The sequence below is a fragment of the Podarcis liolepis genome (assembly GCF_965112155.1).
Source record: "Podarcis liolepis genome assembly, chromosome: 17".
Lineage (NCBI taxonomy): Eukaryota > Metazoa > Chordata > Lepidosauria > Squamata > Lacertidae > Podarcis > Podarcis liolepis.
Genome location: NC_139571.1, coordinates 35056842 through 35077308, shown reverse-complemented (window position 1 = coordinate 35077308; position 20467 = coordinate 35056842). Strand labels below are relative to the sequence as shown.

Genomic DNA, 20467 nt, shown 5'->3' with positions numbered 1-20467 from the left:
TGATTAAGAGTTCTGGAAAACTTGAGCACCTTTTCACTATTTTATGACATTTTGGTTGGCCTAATAAAGGAAATTGCCCTGCTGTAGATTTTGGAACTCGTAAACACGTAATTTGTGGCTTGTGCCCAGAAACTCCAGAAAGTCAGATAGAAAACTGTTCATCTGAAATCAAATATCTCATGAAAATTGTTTAATTTTTTTTTAAATTAAAAAACGCCCACTGAATTAACCCCCCCTTCTTCACCCTTTTGTGTTTGTTAATTATAGCTGTTTGATTTTAGAAAATAAAATGAATATTCATCACATGGGTATAAACAACAATGAGTGATGTGGCACCTTAAAAACAGACAAAATTACCACTGCTGAAGCTTTTGTGGACTGCAGCCCACTTCACCGGTTGCATGGAGTGCTATCCTGGGTTGCAGGTACCTGGATGGAATTGACTGAAGTCTGCAACCTTGCAAAAACATTAATGGCAAGCAGGGTGCCCGTTGCGTCATCCCCAGATAATTCCCGCTTTCCCGCTCACAATTCTTGTTTGTTCATTTATGCCTTGGGCCTGTTCCCATTGAAAAGTCATTTTTCCAGATAGCGTTGCTTCCCCTTTTGTCCATAAACCAATCAGTTGATCAGAAAATCAGTTTGTTGCATGAGCTGGGAGGTTGTTATAATAGAAAGCAGTTGTTTAGATTTTGACTCGACGCAAGACTGTAAGGAAAGAGAGGAGAAAAAGCATGCTTTATGGCTGGTATTCTTAGACATGGGTTGTTTTGAACTGCACACCCTCTGCATCTTCACCCGTCCTGCTACTATTTGCTTTTCTTCCTCTAGCACCTTTTATCTATTTGGAATGCCTCCTCCCCACCCCCCAAAAATGGTCCTTTCTGGCTTATTACTGCAAGAGCTTTTAACACCCCATCCGCACTCTGACGGTGAACGATTTTTATTTTACCCATTCTTGATAAAACCTTTGTAATCCTTCCAGTTGTAAGGACTGGCTGAAAGAATCATGTATGCAGTTTTGTAAACATGCCTGCTCAAGTATACATGTGACACATGGATTTCCCCAGTAATTATCACCTTTTCCCTTTTGTCTGGAAATCGCTTATTTGAGATGCTTGTCAAACACTGTCCCTTGCCAAATCTACCCTTCCCTTAGCTTAATGGCCCATCCATTGCTTTGAAGTGATAAACTCTGGCTGTCTAGACTGTTTCATCTTGTAAGGAACCACAGTTGGGGAATCTTTTCAGCATATTGTCTGGCTTCAAAGGAAGCCCTGACTGTGGGAGCCTCGCTAACATTGGCTGAAGGTAAATTAGCATGTTAAATTAATTCAGTTCTCCTTGAAGCTGATTGGGCCAGCGTGCCATAAAAAATGACCCCACCTCCATCTGTATCATCGCTTTGGGAGGGGGGCAGGGAAGGCTCCCGTATCTAGAAATGAGAGATTTCACCTGAAAATGTATTAGGAAATTGGGATCAAATGATGGATTGTGAAACTGCCCCTCCAAACATACATTTTTCATTTCTCCTGTGGCTCCTCTTTCAGTGCCATTTTGCCTTCTCAGTCACTGTGTGTGACTTTAGCCAGTCAAGGATCACTTCAGGAGTTAATGTCATGCTGCTATGTAGCCAATTGGAATTCATGCAATTGTAGAGTTGGAAAGGACCACAAGGGTCATCTTTTTTTTTAAAAAAAATTTTTTTTAAGGCTTTATGTTTATTTTCAGATAACAAAATTGTAATTATTTTTTAAATAAGTTTTTTATTAGATTTTCCACAATGATAACACAAACCACAAAGCAAAATAATACACGAAAACAGAAAAAGAAAAAAGGGAACAATAAACAGATAAACAATAACAACAAACTTAATTCTTCACAAATCCAACCTTTTAAACTTCTTGGTTGACTTCCTCAAATCCCTCCCTTCTGAGTTTCCTTGTAATTAAAAGTAACAGCTTTCCAATATCATTATTAAGCTAAAACAATTTCCAATTATAGTCCATCCTATTCACTTTTCTTAACATTCTAAATCCCATTTATTTAATTATAGCTTAGTTTGATCCTAGGCCTATTTTTGTTTCTTTCAAGTAATTTCTAATTTTTTATATTACAATATTTATTCAAATAGTCCTTAAATTTCCTCCAGTCCTCTTGCAACTCCTCTTCTTTCTTTAGTCGAACCACATGCATTGTAGGAATCTCAACTGAAGCATCCATGACAAATGGCCATCCAACCTCTGCTTTAAAATCTCCAGGGAAGGAGAGTCCACCACCCTCCTAGAGAGTCTGTTCCACTGTTGATCTTGCTGTCAGAAAGTCCTTCCTGGTGTTTAAGTCAGAATCTCTTTTGGCAAGTGAACAGTGCTTTCTGTGCTGGGCTATGGCAGCATGGGAACAATGAGTATCATTCACTCCCTAGGACAGCATCACCAACCCAGTGCTTCCTGGGTGTTTCGGACTGCAACACCTATCAGCCCAAGAGAACATGGCCGTGCTGGGTGGAGCTGATGGGAATTGTAATCTAAAAGATCTGGATGGAGGACACCAATCAGGTGAAGGGCACAGGGGTCTGTAGGGTGGCATGGCGGGTGGGGTTCCAGGTGGCAGAGGAGCTGGAGGGCAGCATGGCAGTTGCTGGGCGTTTCGGGTGCTGCAGAGGGGCGTAGCCACTGCCCGTCCCTGAAATCTGCAGCTGGTGGGGTTTGCTACGCTGCAGCTGCTGCAAGGATGCCTCCCCTTCTTCATGCAATGGATGGACACATCAGTCATCTTTGTGAGTTCTCTCTCTTTCACTCTTAGCCTTTATTTGTTCTAAGATTCATGTTTTATGATCTTTGAACTGCAAACCAATGGATAAACACACAAGGTAGAAATGAAAGTGGTATATTTTAAAAAAATAAATGCCAAGGCGTATTCCTTGAGTCTTTATATGTTTTCCTTCCAGCTCAGAATAAAGATGAACTTGATGATAACTTTGAAAATAGCACTTGCCACAGTCCTGCTCTGTGCTGGAAGCAGATCTCAGACCTGGTCCTCATAGGAGTCCTCTATAACTTTAGCCACATCTGCCGCATAGAGGCAGCTGCTTACTTCAGGCAGAGGTCCTCTCCAGAGAAAGTGTGGTAGTTTGCTCTTCAGGCCCTTGTGCTTGGAATCTCTTTTGCTGAGATAAGCCTGCATGCTATGAGAAGAGTGCTTATGAACATATACAGAATTCAGAGTGCCTGTCTTTTGCAAAGGTTGCAGTACAAGCTGTTGTCTTGTGACTCATTCTTAGCCTGCCTGTCAAGTGCGGCGGTGTGCTCAGAGATGCTGTGTCTTATGAGAAATGGCCCGGGTTGGAATGGTAGGAAAGCTTTCAGCTGAGACTAACTTGCAGGCAAGCACACACATACTAAAAAATGGCTCATATGTAGTTTTCCTCTGCCTGCCTGCCTCATTCTTCTGTCTTTGCATTCTGGAAAGTGTCCAAGAGGGTAAGATAAAATTCTGGGCTTATGAAATTCAGGCAACCCTGGTCACTACAGAAACCTCAGGGGCTATGCAATGAAGCTGAACGTTGGGCGGTTCAGGACAGACAAAAGTCAGTACTCCTTTGCATGATGCATAGTTAAAACTATGGGATTTGCTCTCACAAGAGGCAGCGAGGGCCCCCGACTTGGATGGTTTTAAAAAGAGGATTAGACGAATTCATGGAGGATAAGGCTCTCAGTGACAGTCTCTACTGTCCGCAGGATGCCTCTGAATACTTGTTGCTGGGAGTCCCTGTTAAACTCACATCATATTTGTGGGCTTCCGATAGGCTTCTGGTTGGCTATTGTGAGAATAGGATTCTGGACTAGATGGGCCTTGGGCCTGATCCAGCTGTAGGGCTGTACTTACATTCTTAAAAAACGGAAGCCAGGTCCCCTGTTTGTCTTTGCCAGTCACCTCAGAACCTCTCCGGTTTTTTGGGGGTTTTTTTTATAAAGGCTGTAGGAAGCCTGTCATAATTTCATGCCGCAAAAAAAGGAGTTCTTCATTGCTCAGCCGTGCAATTAAGTTCTGGGAGAGGCGCCTGGGAAATATTACACTGAGTTGAGATATGATCTCCCCATATCAAGTAATTAAAAAACAAAACAAAACTAGTATTCAGAATATCTAAGCACCCTTCAGGTTATAGCTTGCGAAGCAAAAAATCCTAGTGCAACGCTTCTAAAACGTCCCAGTTATTTAAAATAACTCATGGCAGTGATGATAGTGATGTAGTAATTAATGATGAGAAGATAAAGGGATATTGACTCACTGAACAATTTAGTTGAAATAATTAAAAGCTCTTTATCAGCCGCCACGCGTCTGGAGTATGTCTGCCAGTGACCATTTTATGGTGCAAACGTAATGACTGTGATGAGACTCAATTTCCAGTATGCACTATGTGTGGGTCGTTTAGCGGAGAGCTCTGGGGATGGTGGTATTTTGTGGGCAGGGTTGGAATCCTTGGTGTAAGAGAGACAGAATTGCTGGATAGCTTTGGGCAAGTTATTCTCAGAATCGCTTCCCTATGAAAATTAGGGTTCACATTTTGTCACTCTAGAAAAGCAGAGTCACTGGACCACTCGGCGATTAATCATCACTGAATATCTCCAAGTACTTATTTATTAAGACAGTAATAAAGAATAGAGATAATTAAGTTAATTTCTTTTAAAAATGAGCACCCTACTCTCCCTTTCAAACTGCATAGAGCATCATGATCTATCACACTAAGGTTGCCCCCTCACAAAATGCTGGGGTCTTGTCAGATGTGCTTTGGGTTGTGTACTTCCGCCTCTCCAGAGATGTTTGTAAATGTTTTTGCACAGCTTCTAAGGGGAGACAGGCCAGCCGTGTGGCTTAACTGGAGAGAAAGGATGCAGAAGCTTGTCTGGAGAGAGCCAGGGGCCGCAGAGGACTTTTCTATAGATGATGATGATTATAATAATGATAATAATACTAATAATATGCCACCCATCTGACTGCATTGCCCCAGCCATTCTGGGCAGCTTCTAGCAAACTGTAAAAACACAATAAAACATTAAACATTAAAAACTGGCTGCCTTCAGATGTCTTCCAAAAGTCACAGTTGCTTACCTGTTTGACATCTGATGGGAGGGCATTCCACAGGGCAGGTGCCACTACTGAGAAGGCCCTCTGCCCAGTTCAGATCCTAGATATGGTCTGAAGTTGCATGATGCAGTAACCTTGCTGATGGTACAAGTCTGGAGATGGTACGACTGCGTCAGAACTCATGATTGCCACTCTTGTGTGTAAGAAATGTGGAATGTGAGCTAAATCTATGGCTGTGTGCACATCAGCATCTTGAACCGTAGCTAGGTCCCCCCCCCCCATATGTTCTAAGCTACTTTCTTATGTTACTGTTCACTCCAGAGAGGAGGTGGGAATGCCTTCACCTGAAGCACAATACCTAATTTGTTTCCCTGCGCCAAACTCCGGTTCACTGAAGCTGTCATCTGTGCATGCGCAACGGCTACCTGAAATGCACACACCTCAGCTTAACTGCAACTTCCATGTTCAAATCAGATGGAAACTGGTTTGAGAGAGCGAGCACAACATGAGTATTTCTCAAACAGCTACAGGATACAGTTGATGGTTGGTAACCTGATGTGTTGTTGTTTAGTTGTTTAGTTGTGTCCAACTCTTCGTGACCCCATGGACCAGAGCATGCCAGATACCCCTGTCTTCCACTGCCTCCCGCAGTTTGGTCAAACTCATGTTCGTAGCTTCGAGAACACTGTCCAACCATCTCGTCCTCTGTCATCCCCTTCTCCTTGTGTCCTCCATCTTTCCCAACATCATGGTCTTTTCCAGGGTCTTCTCTTCTCATGTGGTGGCCAAAGTCTTGGAGCCTCAGCTTCAGGATCTGTCCTTCCAGTGAGCACTCAGGGCTGATTTCCTTCAGAATGGAGAGGTTTGATCTTCTTGCAGTCCAAGGGACTCTCAAGAGTCTCCTCCAGCACCATAATTCAAAAGCATCCATTCTTTGGCTATCAGCTTTCTTTATGGTCCAGCTCTCACCTGATGTGTACTCAGCTTCAAACAACAGAGTTGGGAGCACACTGGAGCCAGACTTAATATGAACATATATGTAGATGTTTGACCCTGGCTCCCAGAGAGCAAGGGACCTTCACACTTGCCATTGTTATCAGATGATCCCATGAAGTGATTATAAAAAGGTGGGATACTTCCTGCTTAACAGATTTATTTGCAAGGTAAATATTTAAAATAGATTGCGGTATAAGCTTTCATGGGCTTTAGTTCGCTTAATCAGATCCTCGAAGTATCATCAACTAGAGGATTATATAAACATAACAAATATCAGGGCAGAGAGTATTTTTCTTTCAAATTCATAACTTTTTATGCAGGAGCCCACCCACTGAGATATTTTATTTGGACCTACTCTAATGGAGGCTTTTCAGGTCTGCAGTAGTAGTAAAATTTATTACCACTGGTTTCTTAATAGTATCATTTTGAAGATCAGATTTGTGTCCTTTTTTAATAACTTGGTTGTTCTGTGTGGATAGCAGAAAATTCATTGTTGGTAGGGCAAATGCCAACATACACAAGGTTGTTCTTGACTTCATGGGATATTTGACATTATTTCACTCAGTCAAATAAAAGGCTGTCTAAACTTGTCAGGTGACTGACATCCCAGGCCTATTTAAAATATGAACAGTATCCTTCTGTCATGAAAGCTTTTTAGACCATGTCTGATGCTTTAAAAATCAAACACAGTTGTTTTGAGGTGCAGAAGAAACAAACAATAAACTGCATATAAAATCTATAAATCCTAAAATTTTCCAGGGTAAATCCTTCTACATTCTTCTGCTGGTTCAAATCATGTTAATTCTCTCTCCCCCACCCAATGTTTTCTGTATTTGTCAGTTTTCCATACTGTAGCATTTCCTGAAACACATGATGCTGCAATCGTTTTCTATTTTAAAACCCCAACAAAAAGCACCTTGGATGGCTTCTCCTTTTTTTATGTATAGTACTTTTAAATTATTATTTGAAAGTTTGTCCCTCAGCTCTTCTTAGTGTATTTTCAGGTCCTTCTCCTCGCTCTTCCTCCTTTTACTTTCCACCTGTGTTGTGACTACTTTAGATTGTAATAGTGGGGTGGGAGAACTGAAAAAAAAATTGCATCTGGCAATGAATGCGCCATTTTGATTTCAGATAGTACATAGGTAGATGAGTCTTAAAAGCCCGGGATACAATTTTTCACGGCCCTCTAGTGGCTACGGTGGCTCGTTTACCAGAAATAATGTGTTTAGCGTTAACTCTGGAAGTATATACTTTATTCTGACCAAACTCAGCCTTCCAGAGCAAAATATACATCAGCATGACCTCCCCATATCATAGAATTGAAGAGTTAGAAGGAACCCCAAGGGTCATTTAGTTCACTCCCTGCAAATACGACCGTGAAACCTTCATCTTTTTGTGGGAGAATGGAAACCATTTTTGTACTATTTAAAGAAGTATTATTATATGATGAGCACTTTATGGCACTAGCATCTCCTGGCTCGTAGATGGCAGGTGTTGGGTGACGCTATTCAGCTGCACCTTTTTTTGTCTTTGTGGACAATTGGGTAAACGCCAGTGAAAATAAGACCAGGATTTCCAAGTTGCCCATGGAATTTTTTGTGTGCTTAGCAATTGTTCTGCTTGAACCTCCTCTCTCTTCCTCTACTCGGATCCTCCCTGTACAACATGGTTATATGATGCATCCCAAATGCAAGGTACAAATTATGTGGCTTTGGGGTTCCCGTAGGGAAAATGTTTGCATGTTGTTTTCCGTTCGGATGTTTCCAACTCGCTGCCCACAGGTCCAAGTTAGTGGTGGTGATAATGCAGACAAAGCAATTTCCATTGTTGTTGTATTTTGCCTGGGGTGGGGGTGGGGCTTAGAGGGGTTCGTCTGTCACTAATTGACTTTGTGATATTTTACAGCTTCGCACACACAGTTTTCCCCAGGGACAATGAGCTGTAGTTGATGGAGGGTGGGTGGCTAGGGTGCGCCAAGTCAGATCGTTCATACAGAAAACATTTTAGATGGTGTCACCATGTGCAAATAAATCCCACATTGGGAATATAAACACACCCATCAACACTGGGAACTGCAGGGAATATGTTCTGGTTGTAGACAGGTATACTGTTCTCTCTCTCTCTCTCTCTCTCTCTCTCTCTCTCTCTGTGTGTGTGTGTGTGTGTAAAATATAAAATGTATACAAACAAACAAACAAACGGACATGGTTATCTGTTGCTGAAAATGAAGAGAAAGACAAGGGTCCATAGCAGCTCCGAAGCAGGGCTTTTGAGATTCTGCAGCAAACCTGATGTTGCCCAATGGTCTGTAGATGCCTGATTGTTTGGCTGTCTTCTTCTTCTTCTTCTTCTTCTTCTTCTTCTTCTTCTTCTTCTTCTTCTTCTTCTCATTTATTATTAGTACATTTCTCCCGGTTCTCTCTCCCAGGCAAACATGGGATGTTTATTCATCCCCTGACAAGCTGTGCTTGCATTGGTGGGTTTGTGGCTATGCAGACCTGGGTCTACATTAAAATATATTCTGCACCAGATATTTATGGTATGGATTTAATCTTGTGCTAGCTCAGAGGTCCGTATCTTCTAATCCATAGGCTCAGAAATGAGGAGCAGTAATCCCTTGGATGGGGAATATGAGATGTTGAACTTAAATGAGAAATGTGCAGATTTCCATCCAACATATTTTAGAAATTTATTTCAAGGAGACATGGAAATGTACAGATGGGGAACGAGGTTATTTGGCGCATCAGCAGACTCTGCTCCCATCAAATGCCTATCTAGCGTGCTGTTTTAAGAAAAGGGTGTAGTCCCTCTGTGGCTCTCTCCATGTCTCTCAAAGTTTGGGCAAGGCAGAAGTGAGGCAGGCGCTGTTCTCAACGTCAAAAGCAGAGGCCCTTTTTTGCCCAGACCAGAAAACAAACCTGATCTAAAAGCTTTTATAGAGGACCAGTTCTGTTGCTTTACAGAGGCTGTAGTTCCTCTCTTTTGCCATAATTCGTTGGTGGTACATGGACTGAATCCCTTTCCGGTACTCCCCAGGTTCAGTAGTTACCGTGTGCTTGAATCTTGGCATATCCAGATTTATTTTCAGAAGAAACAAAGAGCCTTTTGGCTAACATCATAAGCTTTCATGGACTGCAGTTTGCTTCATCCGATGAACTTATGCCATCATAAATTTGCTAAGTCTTTAAGGTACCACAAGGCTCTTTGTTGTTCTTGCTGCAAGGGACTCGCACTGCTACTCCTCTGAAAATGATTTATTTACCTGAAGGTTGCCTTGAAGAAACTCTCTTTGTGCACGGAGCACTGCGAAGAATGCAGAGGAATGTGGAGCTGCCGCTGTTAGCTGCTTTTTCCTCTGCAAGAGCCTTTCCTGGGGAATGAAAGTCATTGTGCGATTGCAGTTGAAGCCTGGGCTCCGTTCAGTCTGTACCTATAGCTGCTCGAGCGTTCTGTGGGTCTTCCCCTGGAATTGAAAGAGGGCCACCGTGTGCCAGAGTGCCCCCTGCAAACTGGGAGGAAAGACCCATACCGTGGCTGTTGCTTGTGGTGCCTGCCTCTATAATATCATCCATTCTCCTTCCTTCTCAGGCTTTGGTTGTGGGTAAGCGAGAGTCTGAAATCAGCAGAAACTTTCTTTCATTTCCCCCCTCTGCTGTCTAAATCAAAACCAGCTTTTCGGATTAGTCATAATTTATTTAAGAAACGGGGGAGGGAAAGTAATTTTCTAGTCTAATCCAGCCTGACAAAAGCATAGATGCAATGGCGGGAAGAACAGTTCAGGTTGGCTCAGGCTAGAATTTCCCTGTAGGTGATTTAAGGTGAGGGGATCTTGGGATGGCGGGGGGGGGGGAGATGCACAGAGTGAGGTATATGGTAATGTCTCCCTGTTCCAAATCTCCTTCAAACCTCACCTCATCCATAGTAAATTCTTCCAAAGGATGGGGCAATAAATTAATGCCATACTTGGTCATTTGATTCCAGGGTTTGGTTTCTTTAACAAACTTATTAGGTTTTGGTATATTACTGTAGAAGGCTGTTAAAATATGACACACGCTACAAAGGACAACATGGCTGACTGAAAATAGCAGTTTGTCTGCAGCTTGTCCACATTTAAGCATTATGTAGCTGTGAATCCACTTTTCCCCAGGTGGAATTTTGAACATAGTCACACCCATACATAAATTGATTTGTATACGGGAAGCAACCTTGGTCTTTTCAATACATGGCCAGCACACATACCTACTTAAAAACCAACAAACAAAACCCCTATCCAGGAAGTGTGCAAAAGCACACAATCAGGCAGTTGCAGCTTCTCAACACATACTTTTGCAGTTTTCTGGTTTTGTGCAAATCTGAGGGAAATGAAATTAAAATATAACTAAGGCTATGCTCCTCTGTTCAGGAGTGCACTGGAGAAACAAAAACCTTGAGGGTGTACAGTAGTACCTCTAGTTACGTACTTAATTCGTTCCAGAGGTCCGTTCTTAACCTGAAACTGTTCTTAACCTGAAGCACCACTTTAGCTAATGGGGCCTCCTGCTGCCACCACACCACTGCTGCGTGATTTCTGTTCTCATCCTGAAACAAAGTTCATAACCCGAGGTAATATTTCTGCGTTAGCGGAGTCTGTAACCTGAAGCGTATGTAACCCGAGGTACCACTGTAGTGGGCATGGAAAGCAAGAGTAGCAAAAAGTGATGATTGATTAACCCACCCAAAAACAAATTGCCTGGGACCCCAAGTGGAGTGGGTTGGAGTCTAATTTCTCCCAACATATTCCCATATCGAGTAATCCTGAATTTACAGAGGGAAAGCACTGAGACTGGTAATGTCTTGTGAACTACACAAATTAAATTGGAATGCAAAACAGCTGCAAACACACAGTAAACTCCAGTGTGGACAAGCCCCTCTAGGGTCACGTTTGTCCACCAGTTGGTGATCTCAAGTGTAGGCAGGAGAAGACTTTCTTTTATGCTCTTGTCATGATATTAACTTGTCCTACACATTTGGAATGGAGAAGAGGAAGACCTTGACGCACAGCTCCCATTTTTAGCAGCAGCCCCTGTATTTTGTATAATGTGTGGTTCTACCATTTCACTTCCTTAAAATAATTCGGAAAGGCATCTCTATTGTGGATGGCCCAGCCTTGTGGTGGAGAGTGGCCTCTTGGCTCTAGTTAGTCCTGTGATTTCAATCACACACCCCTCTCTTTCCTCCCCATTCTCATATCCAGCCCTTGACGACTTCCTAATGTAACAACAACAACAACACATTTGCCTCTGCAAATGTGGTCCCCTAACCTTTGGAAAAGGCACAGTTACAGTACAAATGACTCTGTGTATATAAGGCAAAATGCCTCGGCATGCCAGTTTCCAAAGAAGATATGATGCTGTTGTGTTCCTGGGCTCCCCAGAAGCATCACACTGGCTGTTGTGGGTCCAAATGGACATTTTGCTCCGATCCGGCAGGGCTCTTTTGTTGTTTATTTTTTCTGAACGCTGCAAGATGCTTTGAGATCCCGGTATTAAAGGTTGTTTAGGAAGACAGGTATTTTATTATTTACAGCTTTCCCCATAAGTATTCTCTGCGGCTTTGCTTAGACAGTCTATAAATGGTTCAAGCAATGGATCTCCTTTCCACTTCCCCTGGAGAGACTGCCTGACAGTCTAATGGTTCTTTAAATTCCCTCCCTTGCTCAATTTACTCCAGCAAATCCCCTTTCCCCAGATTTTCCTAAAACATCCACAGCCTGCACATCTGCAAGGAAATACAGTTGAAATCCGCCTAACTATACTTTATTTATATGTTCATTTTTCATGTCTTCTCACAAAAACATGCTTTTAGCAGCCCTGGAATTCAAGGGCATATGTATACTGCTGCGTAAAATTGGTTTAATTGTCTTTCGCCCCAGGAAATATGAGGGATTTGGTTCTTTAAAGGGGTAGGGAACAGACAACCTGCGATACCTTGTGGAAAGACATGACAATGAAAACAGGCAAAACGCAAATATACTTTTTAGTTGTGGATTGGGGCCCAGTTCTTTCCAGCTTGACTTTCCTCATTTTTCTGTAGTTTTGTTTTGTTTTGTTTTGTTTTTAGAAGTCACTGATGTGGCAGATAGTGCTGGGCCCTTTGCATACAGTGGTGCCCCGCAAGACGAATACCTCGCAAGACGGAAAACCCGCTAGACGAAAGGGTTTTCCGTTTTGGAGGTGCTTCGCAAAATGAATCTCCTATGGGCTTGCTTCGCAAGACGACAATACCTTGCGAGTTCCTGCGGGTTTTTTTCTCCTCCCCCCCCTTTTTCTAAGCCGCTAAGCCGCTCATCAGCTGATCCGATCAGCAGATAAGCCGCTAATAGCGCTAATAGCGCTAATCCGCTAATCCGTCAATGGGCTTGCTTCGCAAAAAGAAAAAACCGCTAGACGAAGAGAATCACAGAATGGATTCTTTTCGTCTTGCGAGGTACTACTGTATTGCATTTTGGTATGGCTTTAAAGTGTTTGATGGATATTCAGAAAACCACAATACATGTGTGCAATAAAACAAACACAAGGGCCTCTTACTTTCTAGGACCCTCGTATCTACGGGACGGCCTCTCCTGGTATGCCCCACAGAGGAACTTACGGTCCTCAAACAAAAACATCTTGGAGGTCCCGGGCCACAGGGAGGTTAGGCTGGCCTCAACCAGAGCCAGGGCTTTTTCGGCTGTGGCTCCAATCTGGTGGAACGCTCTGTCACAAGAGACTAGGGCCCTGCGGGACTTGACATCTTTCCACCGGGCCTGCAAGGCAGAGCTGTTCCACCAGGCCTTTGGCCAGGGCACAGCCTGACTCCCTCCTTTGGCAATCTTCACAGAACTCTAGCCCAATGGTTGCCATCAATTTGATTTGAATTAATTTTTTAATGAAATGATTTTAGAATGTTGTATTATTTCATTGTTGTTAGCCGCCCTGAGCCCGGCTTTGGCTGGGGAGGGTGGGATATAAATAAAATTATTATTATTATTATTATTATTATTATTATTAATCTTGCAAATGTGCACATTCCAGGGAGCTAGGATTTGCTGTCGGTTCCTCACATGGGTGTATGCAATGTCAAACACAACTTTATGACACATGGGTCCACTCTGAGTGAGCCTGTGCCTGGAGGTGTCTTGAAACGGCTTCCTAATTGCACAATTAAATTGTATTAAAACAAAATTCATTTTCACAACGTAGCCTCCAAAAGCCTTTCGAAGAGAAAATCACCTGTTACTGAAATTTATCTTTTGTACTCTCCTGTGTAGGAAAGTTTGCAAGTCCCCAATTTGGGATGATGTGTGAATCTCCCTATGTGGGAAGAGACTGGGGTCCCATCAGATGGATAATGTTTTCTGGGAAGTCGCAAACAAGAAGAAAACTAGATATCTGTTTGTCAGTACCTCTGAACCATGAACTGGAGGAAATTCAGTTCCTGGCTGATAGATTAAGGTCTAGTGCAGTAGGGCATGTCATTTTAGGAGATGAAATTTAAATTTCTCCAGTGAAGGGTCTTAAAAATAAGTTTTCAGGTGTGAGGAATTCAAATCTGCTATTATTTTTGTGACTGGACAACATTTAGCTTAGTAAGTCTTATGTTTGAGGAAGAAGCTGGGATAGGTCAGTCAATAGAGCATGAGACTCTTAATCTCAGGGTTGTGGTTTTGTGGCCCATATCAGGCAAAATAGCCCTGCATTGCAAGGGGTTGGGCGTCCAACCCTACAATTCTATGATACCAAGAACATAAACTGCTTTCAGAAAGCTGATTTTTTTAAAAAAAATACTATCTGAAAATGTCAGGCAATACTTAATAAGTACATGACAAAAAAAATTTAAATTATTTCTATGCAGTTTTAACATTTTACTTGCCAAGCAAAACTAAAATATATTAATTTAACCAAAATATGTTTTGATTTCCCAAGTCATGTTACGAGTTTTTTAGCACCCCTCATTTTTGGAATTTGAAATTCAGGACGCCCCACCTAGTGCAGAGACAGGTTAATGTGTGTGTGTGTGTGTGTGTGTGTGTGTGTGTGCATGCCTCAAGACCCTTCAGTTTGGTTTAGCAGCTCCCCTCACCCTGATCCTATCACCTGCTATTTCCTTATTGAGGTGTGCTTCCATAACACTTGACGCCAGTGAGGTTGGGATACAGACATCATTGATCATCTGCTGTGGTGGGTGGGTGGGATTTCTATCCCATCCTGGGATACAGATCACTCCATCCCCCCAACTCAAGTGGCTCATATTTAGTGGATTTTCTGTTAACTCAAGTCAGCCATTAACCAATTTGAGAAGGTTAGTTAGGTTGGAAGGTCAGGTTTGCAAAGTTTGCACAAAGCGAGTCAACAGCACTGCAGTTTGTGGAAGCTCCTCCATAAGCCATGCATAAGATGACACAAGGAAATCCAGGTTGCTCAATATGGATTCTTGCCTCACTTTGGCTATTGTTAAGAACAGCAAACTTTGCTGAAATAATTGGAACAAGAATTGGCTGTTTTAAGATGATAAGCCTTGCTGGACCAAGCCAAGAGTTGTAGCATTCTATTTCCAGCTGTGTCCCACCAGATGCTTTTTGGAAGCTTAAAGCAGGGCAGAACTGCAGCATCCTGCCCTGTTGGTCCCTTAGCAGCTGTTATTCATTGATATTCTGCTGCTGAACATGGAGGTTCCATTTAGTTATAGTGGCTAATAGCCATTGATTAGTCTGTCTCCCACAAATTTGTCTAATCCCCTCTTGCAGCCATTTAACTCCCATTCCTATTTTTGGTGCAGTGGTTTCTTTCAGCCAAGACTTTTTTTTTGCCGTCTCTCTCCTTTCAGGTGGAGCTGCCTATGCGTGTAGATCTGCAGGCCCCCTGGTCCATTTGGAACATGTGCTGAGAGGCAGTTGTGACTTATGGAAGATGCGGGAATCTCTGAAGAAGCTACGTGGATCCTAACGCCATCATGAGAGGGAAGAGAAGATCCACGAGGATGGTTTGGCTGTGGATGGCGTGCATCCTCAGTGTAGCATCTTCTCTAGAAGGTAAGTGCAATATTGGTGCTTTCTAGAGAGAAAACGCTATTGGCCTTATTGCGTCAAGTTAAGAGGCGACTGTCTTTTCTAAAACTTAATTGCTTGCTCATGGGCACTTGCTGATCAGCTTCAGTAGGGAATGAGAACAGAGGGTTTTAAAATAAAGAGTTCGTGGATCCTGGGTTGGAGTTCCTGTCATAAAAATCAGTAAGGGAGAAGGGGAGGAATATTTGAGATGCCTTTGAGATGCTGATGGTTTAGGGCTTCATAGAATCATAGAGTAGGAAGGGGCCACAAGGATCATGGTATAGTGGTTAAGAACAGTGGACTCGTAATCTGGTGAACCGGGTTCGCATCCCCACTCCTCCACATGCAGCTGCTGGGTGACCTTGGGCTAGTCACACTTCTCTGAAGTCTCTCAGCCTCACTCACCTCACAGAGTGTTTGTTGTGAGGGAGGAAGGGAAAAGGAGATTGTTAGCTGCTTTGAGACTCCTTAGGGTAGTGATAAAACGGGATATCAAATCCAAACTCTTCTTCTTCTTCATCTAGTCCAACTCCCTGCAAAGCAAGAATCTTTCACCCCACGTGCAGCTCGAACCCACGGCCCTGAGATTAGGAGTCTCATGCTCTACCAACTGAGAGGAATGGGGTGTGATTCCTTGTGCTTGTGGGTTTAGGAATGGGGTTTGATCCCTTGCATTGGAGTGGTGCTGGTTTAGAAAACAGAATGGTTTTGAGTGAGGTTTTGGGATACATTACATGACACTGTTCGAGATGCAGTTTATGGCCTGTCACTCTTGCCAAGAAGATAGAAAGAAATGAATGTTTTTCGTTGTTGATTTACAGTGGTACCTCGGGTTACATACGCTTCAGGTTACATACGTTTCAGGTTATACACTCCGCTAATCCAGAAATAGTGCTTCAGGTTAAGAACTTTGCTTCAGGATAAGAACAGAAATCAGGCTCCGGCGGTGCGGCGGCAGCAGGAGGCCCCATTAGCTAAAGTGGTGTTTCAGGTTAAGAACAGTTTCAGGTTAAGAACAGACCTCCAGAACGAATTAAGTACTTAACCCGAGGTACCACTGTATTTATTCCTTTCTAAACAGCCATCTCAAGGAAATTAAAATAATTTAAAAATGGTTAGAAACAGGAAAACAGCCAATAGGCTTTAAACAAGACTAAAACCCTAACAAAGTAGATTTCGTTTATGGGGTGCTTGGTTGTGTTTAATGAAGAGGTTGGGAAATGGTAGAAAGTGGTCAGAGGCGGCAAATATGTGGGATGAGAGAAGAAAGAAAAACCTGGGAAAGAGAGAGTGGGAGATGGAAGGGCAAAAGTGTCATGACTCATGAGCAGCCCTGTTGCCGGGCCAAGGAAAATCCCTGTGGCCACATGTGCTCATTGACCTGAACCGTTTCACGATGAATGCTCATCTTTCCCTCACACATGAAAGCCTTTGGAAGAGACAGGTCAGGAAGCAGGAGTAAAATTGCTGGAGAACCGAAGGAAGGAGGGAATCTGTGATGAGTGAAGACGAGAACAAAGGGAGATAAGAAAAGTAAGAGCACCTGCAGGAAGGAAAGTACCGTCTGGAGAGAAGCAATACTTTGCTTGAAGGAAATGGGTAGAAGTTCTGGGAAGACAGATGCAGCTGTTTGTCATCAGCTTAAAAAAAAAAGTGTGGCGCTGTCTCTTGTGAATGGCGCACGTGCATTTTTAGTAGTTGGGTTTTTCCTCCATAAATATGGAAGCAGCAACTGGGAAAGGTCTGGATCTCTGATGGTTATGCATAAATCTCAGGAACCCAGCTGGCAACTGGCAGCACTGGGCTTACATTTTCACAGCCGATGGCACCGCATGCATCTTGTAACGCCATTTGCATTTTGGCATTTTTCCTGCTGGCTAAGAAGCAGGGTGTGTGAGCTGGCCCGTCGAGGATGCCGCAGATGGCCTTTTGCTATCCTAAGCAAAGTGCAGCAAGGGGATTGGGAGCCAACAGTGGGAAATGATTTTACCACTTCTTGAGCAGGAGCAATAATAGTAGTAGTAGTAGTAGTAGTAATAATAATAATAATAATAATAATAATAATAATAATAATAATAATTATTTATACCAGCCTTCATTCAAAGATCACAAGGTGGTTTACAATATAAAAGCACAAAAATACATACTATAATAGCAAACAAAAACAATACCCCCCCATCTATTTTTTTATAAAAAGGCCTTAGATTGTTTAATTGACCAGAGGCCTGGGAGAAGAGGAATGTTTTTGCCTGGTGCCTAAAGATATGTAATGAAGGTGTCAGGCGAGCCTTCCTGGGGGAGCATTCCATGAGGACATGAGATAAAAGGGCCCTACAGTTGAAGCTGAAAAAAACCAACCTTACTTCCTCTACCCTGCCATCTAGTAGGGTACAGTCGTACCTTGGTTTTCAAATGGAATCTGTTCTGGAAGTCCGACTTCCAAAAACGTTCGAAAACCAAGGCGTGACTTCTGCTTGGCTGCAGGAGCTTCCTGCACTCAAGTAGAAGCTGCTTCGGACATCCGGGTTCCAAATAACAGTCGCAAACCGGAACACTCACTTTTGGGTTTGCGGCGTTTGGGAGCCGAAATGTTTGATTCGCAAGGTGTTTGAGAACCAAGGTACGACTGTATGTATTTGTTTATATCCCATACTTTCTCTAGCTCTATTTCCACATTCCCCTCCGTTAATTTATAAAACATTTCATTTCACTAGGTATCACCGAGATAACTTTTTAAAACAGTAACCACCAGGATTCTTCCCAAAATGTTAACCTGCATGTATGATGACGGTGCAAAAATCCATGTGGTTTTTACAAAAAGATTTCAGCCGTGTCCCTCTGCTGTCGGTGTTCTACTCTGGTGCCCTTTAGCCAAATCAGCAATAGTTACATGCTAAGCCTTTCCTAGCTTGCCCACCATGTCATCTGTTGCAAGGCATAGTGTGATTGCATTTCTTTTGCTCTACTTCACACAGAAACTCCCAGTTTCATCTCAGTTTGGAATTGGTACCCCAGCAAAGGCCCAAAGACTAGTGGAAGGCTGTCTATTGTTATTGTTACTGTTACTGTTATTACTGCCCTTCATTATCAAATTCCAGGACGGTTTACAGAATATATTAAAACAACATTAACTCAAAAGCATAAATACAGTAAACCACATTTTAAAAATACACAAAACAGATCAGTTGAAAGTTGAATATTAAAGATCAGCTAATGCTTGGCAAAAGAAAAAAAAGGATGAAGCACAGTTAAAGTTGGGGCTTGTTGTCTTTTGGAGGAGAGGGACTGGGTGCCACAACAGAAAATGTCTCTCCCTGATTGCCAACAGATGCATGCAGACAATGGTACAATCAGGAGTGCCTGATCTATAGATCCCAGTGAAGAGGCAGGTCAGTATAAGGGAGAAGATGCTCCCTCAAGTACCCTGGTTCGCAGTTGATAGGGCCTTATATCACCTTGAACATCACCTTGAGCCTGGCCCAGTAAAGTATGGGCAGCCAGTGCAGGTGTGACATGCTTGCGGTAGATTGCACCACTTGGCAGTGTAGCCACTGGATTCTGCACTAGCTGCCGTTCTGGGTGCATAGGCCACTGTGACCAGACTATCTCCACCCAGGAGCAACCATAGCTGATAAAATGCATTTCTGGCCATTGCAGTCACCTGAGTCTTCCTTGACAAAGATGGATCATGGAGTACCTCCAGTGAAACTGATCCTTTGGGAGGAGTGCAATGCCATTTAGAGCAGACACCCTCCTACCTCATTATTTGAACTAGGAGCCACCCACCCACAGCACTTCCATCTTACCAGGCATCAGGTTCAGTTTAGTAGTCTTCATCCACCACTCCACTGCTTCTAGGCACTGGTCCAGGACTTGCAAAGCCACACCTGGTTAAGATGCAACGTGTGCTGATGACATTGTGCTCCAAATCCCCCAGTAACCACACCCAAGGCTACGTATTCACGTTGAACAGCACCGGGGGCAAAGTGGTGTTCTGTGGCACTCCACAGTGCAAAATCCAAGGGGCTGACATACAGTCCCACCCAATGCCACTCTCTGAAACCAGTCCTGGAGGTGGGAGCAGAACTATTGCCACAGGTTGGCTCCCACTCCCAACCCACAGAGCCGTCCAAGGGGATATTATGGCTGATGGCATCAAAAGTCACCGAGAGACTCTTTCTCCTGATAATAGTCATCCATCAGGGCAACCAAGCCTGATTCTGTCTTGAAACTGGGCCTGAAGCCAGACTGGAATGGGCTTAGTAAATCTGCTTCCTCCAAAGGTCCCTGAAGCTGATCCGTCAACACCCTTTCAAGAGGGTGCCCAGTAAGGGGATATTTGTGACTGGCAGATGCCATGCGCTGCTGGATCCAGGATTGTTTTTTTCATGAGTGGATGCACTACTCTGCCTGGTTGAATTTCTGATGCACATATTGTAATTCAGCTACTATGGCAGACAAGAATTCTTGACCCTCCTTATGCCCAATTATATCCAATTTTAAATTCAGTCATGGAAACAAATTATCAGTAGATAGAGGCACAACCTTTTGTGCACACACTGCTCTGAGGCAGGGAGGGAATTGGTATATTTGGATGCACAACATGTTACAGAAGCTTGGAGATTTGCATAGTGCAGTGAGGAAACGGGGGGGAAACTCCCCCCCTCCAATTCAGGAAATCCACATAAGTGGTAAAACCAACCAAGGCTTTCAGACTTTCACCACTACTCCAGTGGCGGCGGCACACTTTTCAAGGAAGATGCAGAAGGCAGGGCAGGAGGAGAAGAGTCAGTCCACCAAATTACTTTTTGCGTTCTTTTTAGGCAGTTCTTGCAGTGGTGGGAAGGCTTATCTAGTTCACAAGCTTTCCATGAGTCAGTGATGAGCAGATGCTCTTAATAGTTGCTTGCCTGAAACCTCCTTGCTAGAAACACCCAGCCATCAGTTTGGGTGCTGTTTTAATTGATCCCTTTTAGTTGATGCCCCTCACGTGGCGTCCCGAATCAGAGTTTGGTTGTTTGGTGGGTCATGTGTTGTGCACCCCATGTAGAACGCATTGTAATAGTTTTCAAAGTTACTAGAGCCTGGAGGTCCCTGGTTAAGTCATCTCTGTCTAAAAGAGGCTGCAGCTGGCGGAGAGCTATAGCTGGGAATAGGCAATCGTAGAAGTGCCTGGCGTGCTCTGGTCCATGGGGTCACGAAGAGTCAGACACGACTAAACGACTAAACAACAACAACAAGCCTGCAAGGCCGCGAGTGAAAATGTTGGATCCAGGAGCACCCCCAAGCTATGAACCTGGTCCTTCAAGGCATGCA

At 43.4% G+C, this 20467-nt stretch overlaps 1 protein-coding gene across 5 annotated transcripts in view; it reads left to right on the top strand.

Moving 5' to 3' along the window:
- LOC310696196 (ephrin type-B receptor 5) overlaps window positions 1-20467 on the top strand; it is a 157018-nt gene that overhangs the window by 43857 nt on the left and 92694 nt on the right. For all 5 annotated transcript variants that reach the window (XM_083481395.1, XM_083481393.1, XM_083481392.1 and 2 more), the window contains one exon: window positions 14929-15133. In XM_083481395.1, coding sequence (XP_083337521.1) covers window positions 15055-15133 — 79 coding nt within the window. In that variant the 5' untranslated portion in view covers window positions 14929-15054. The remainder of the gene's footprint in view (window positions 1-14928; window positions 15134-20467) is intronic.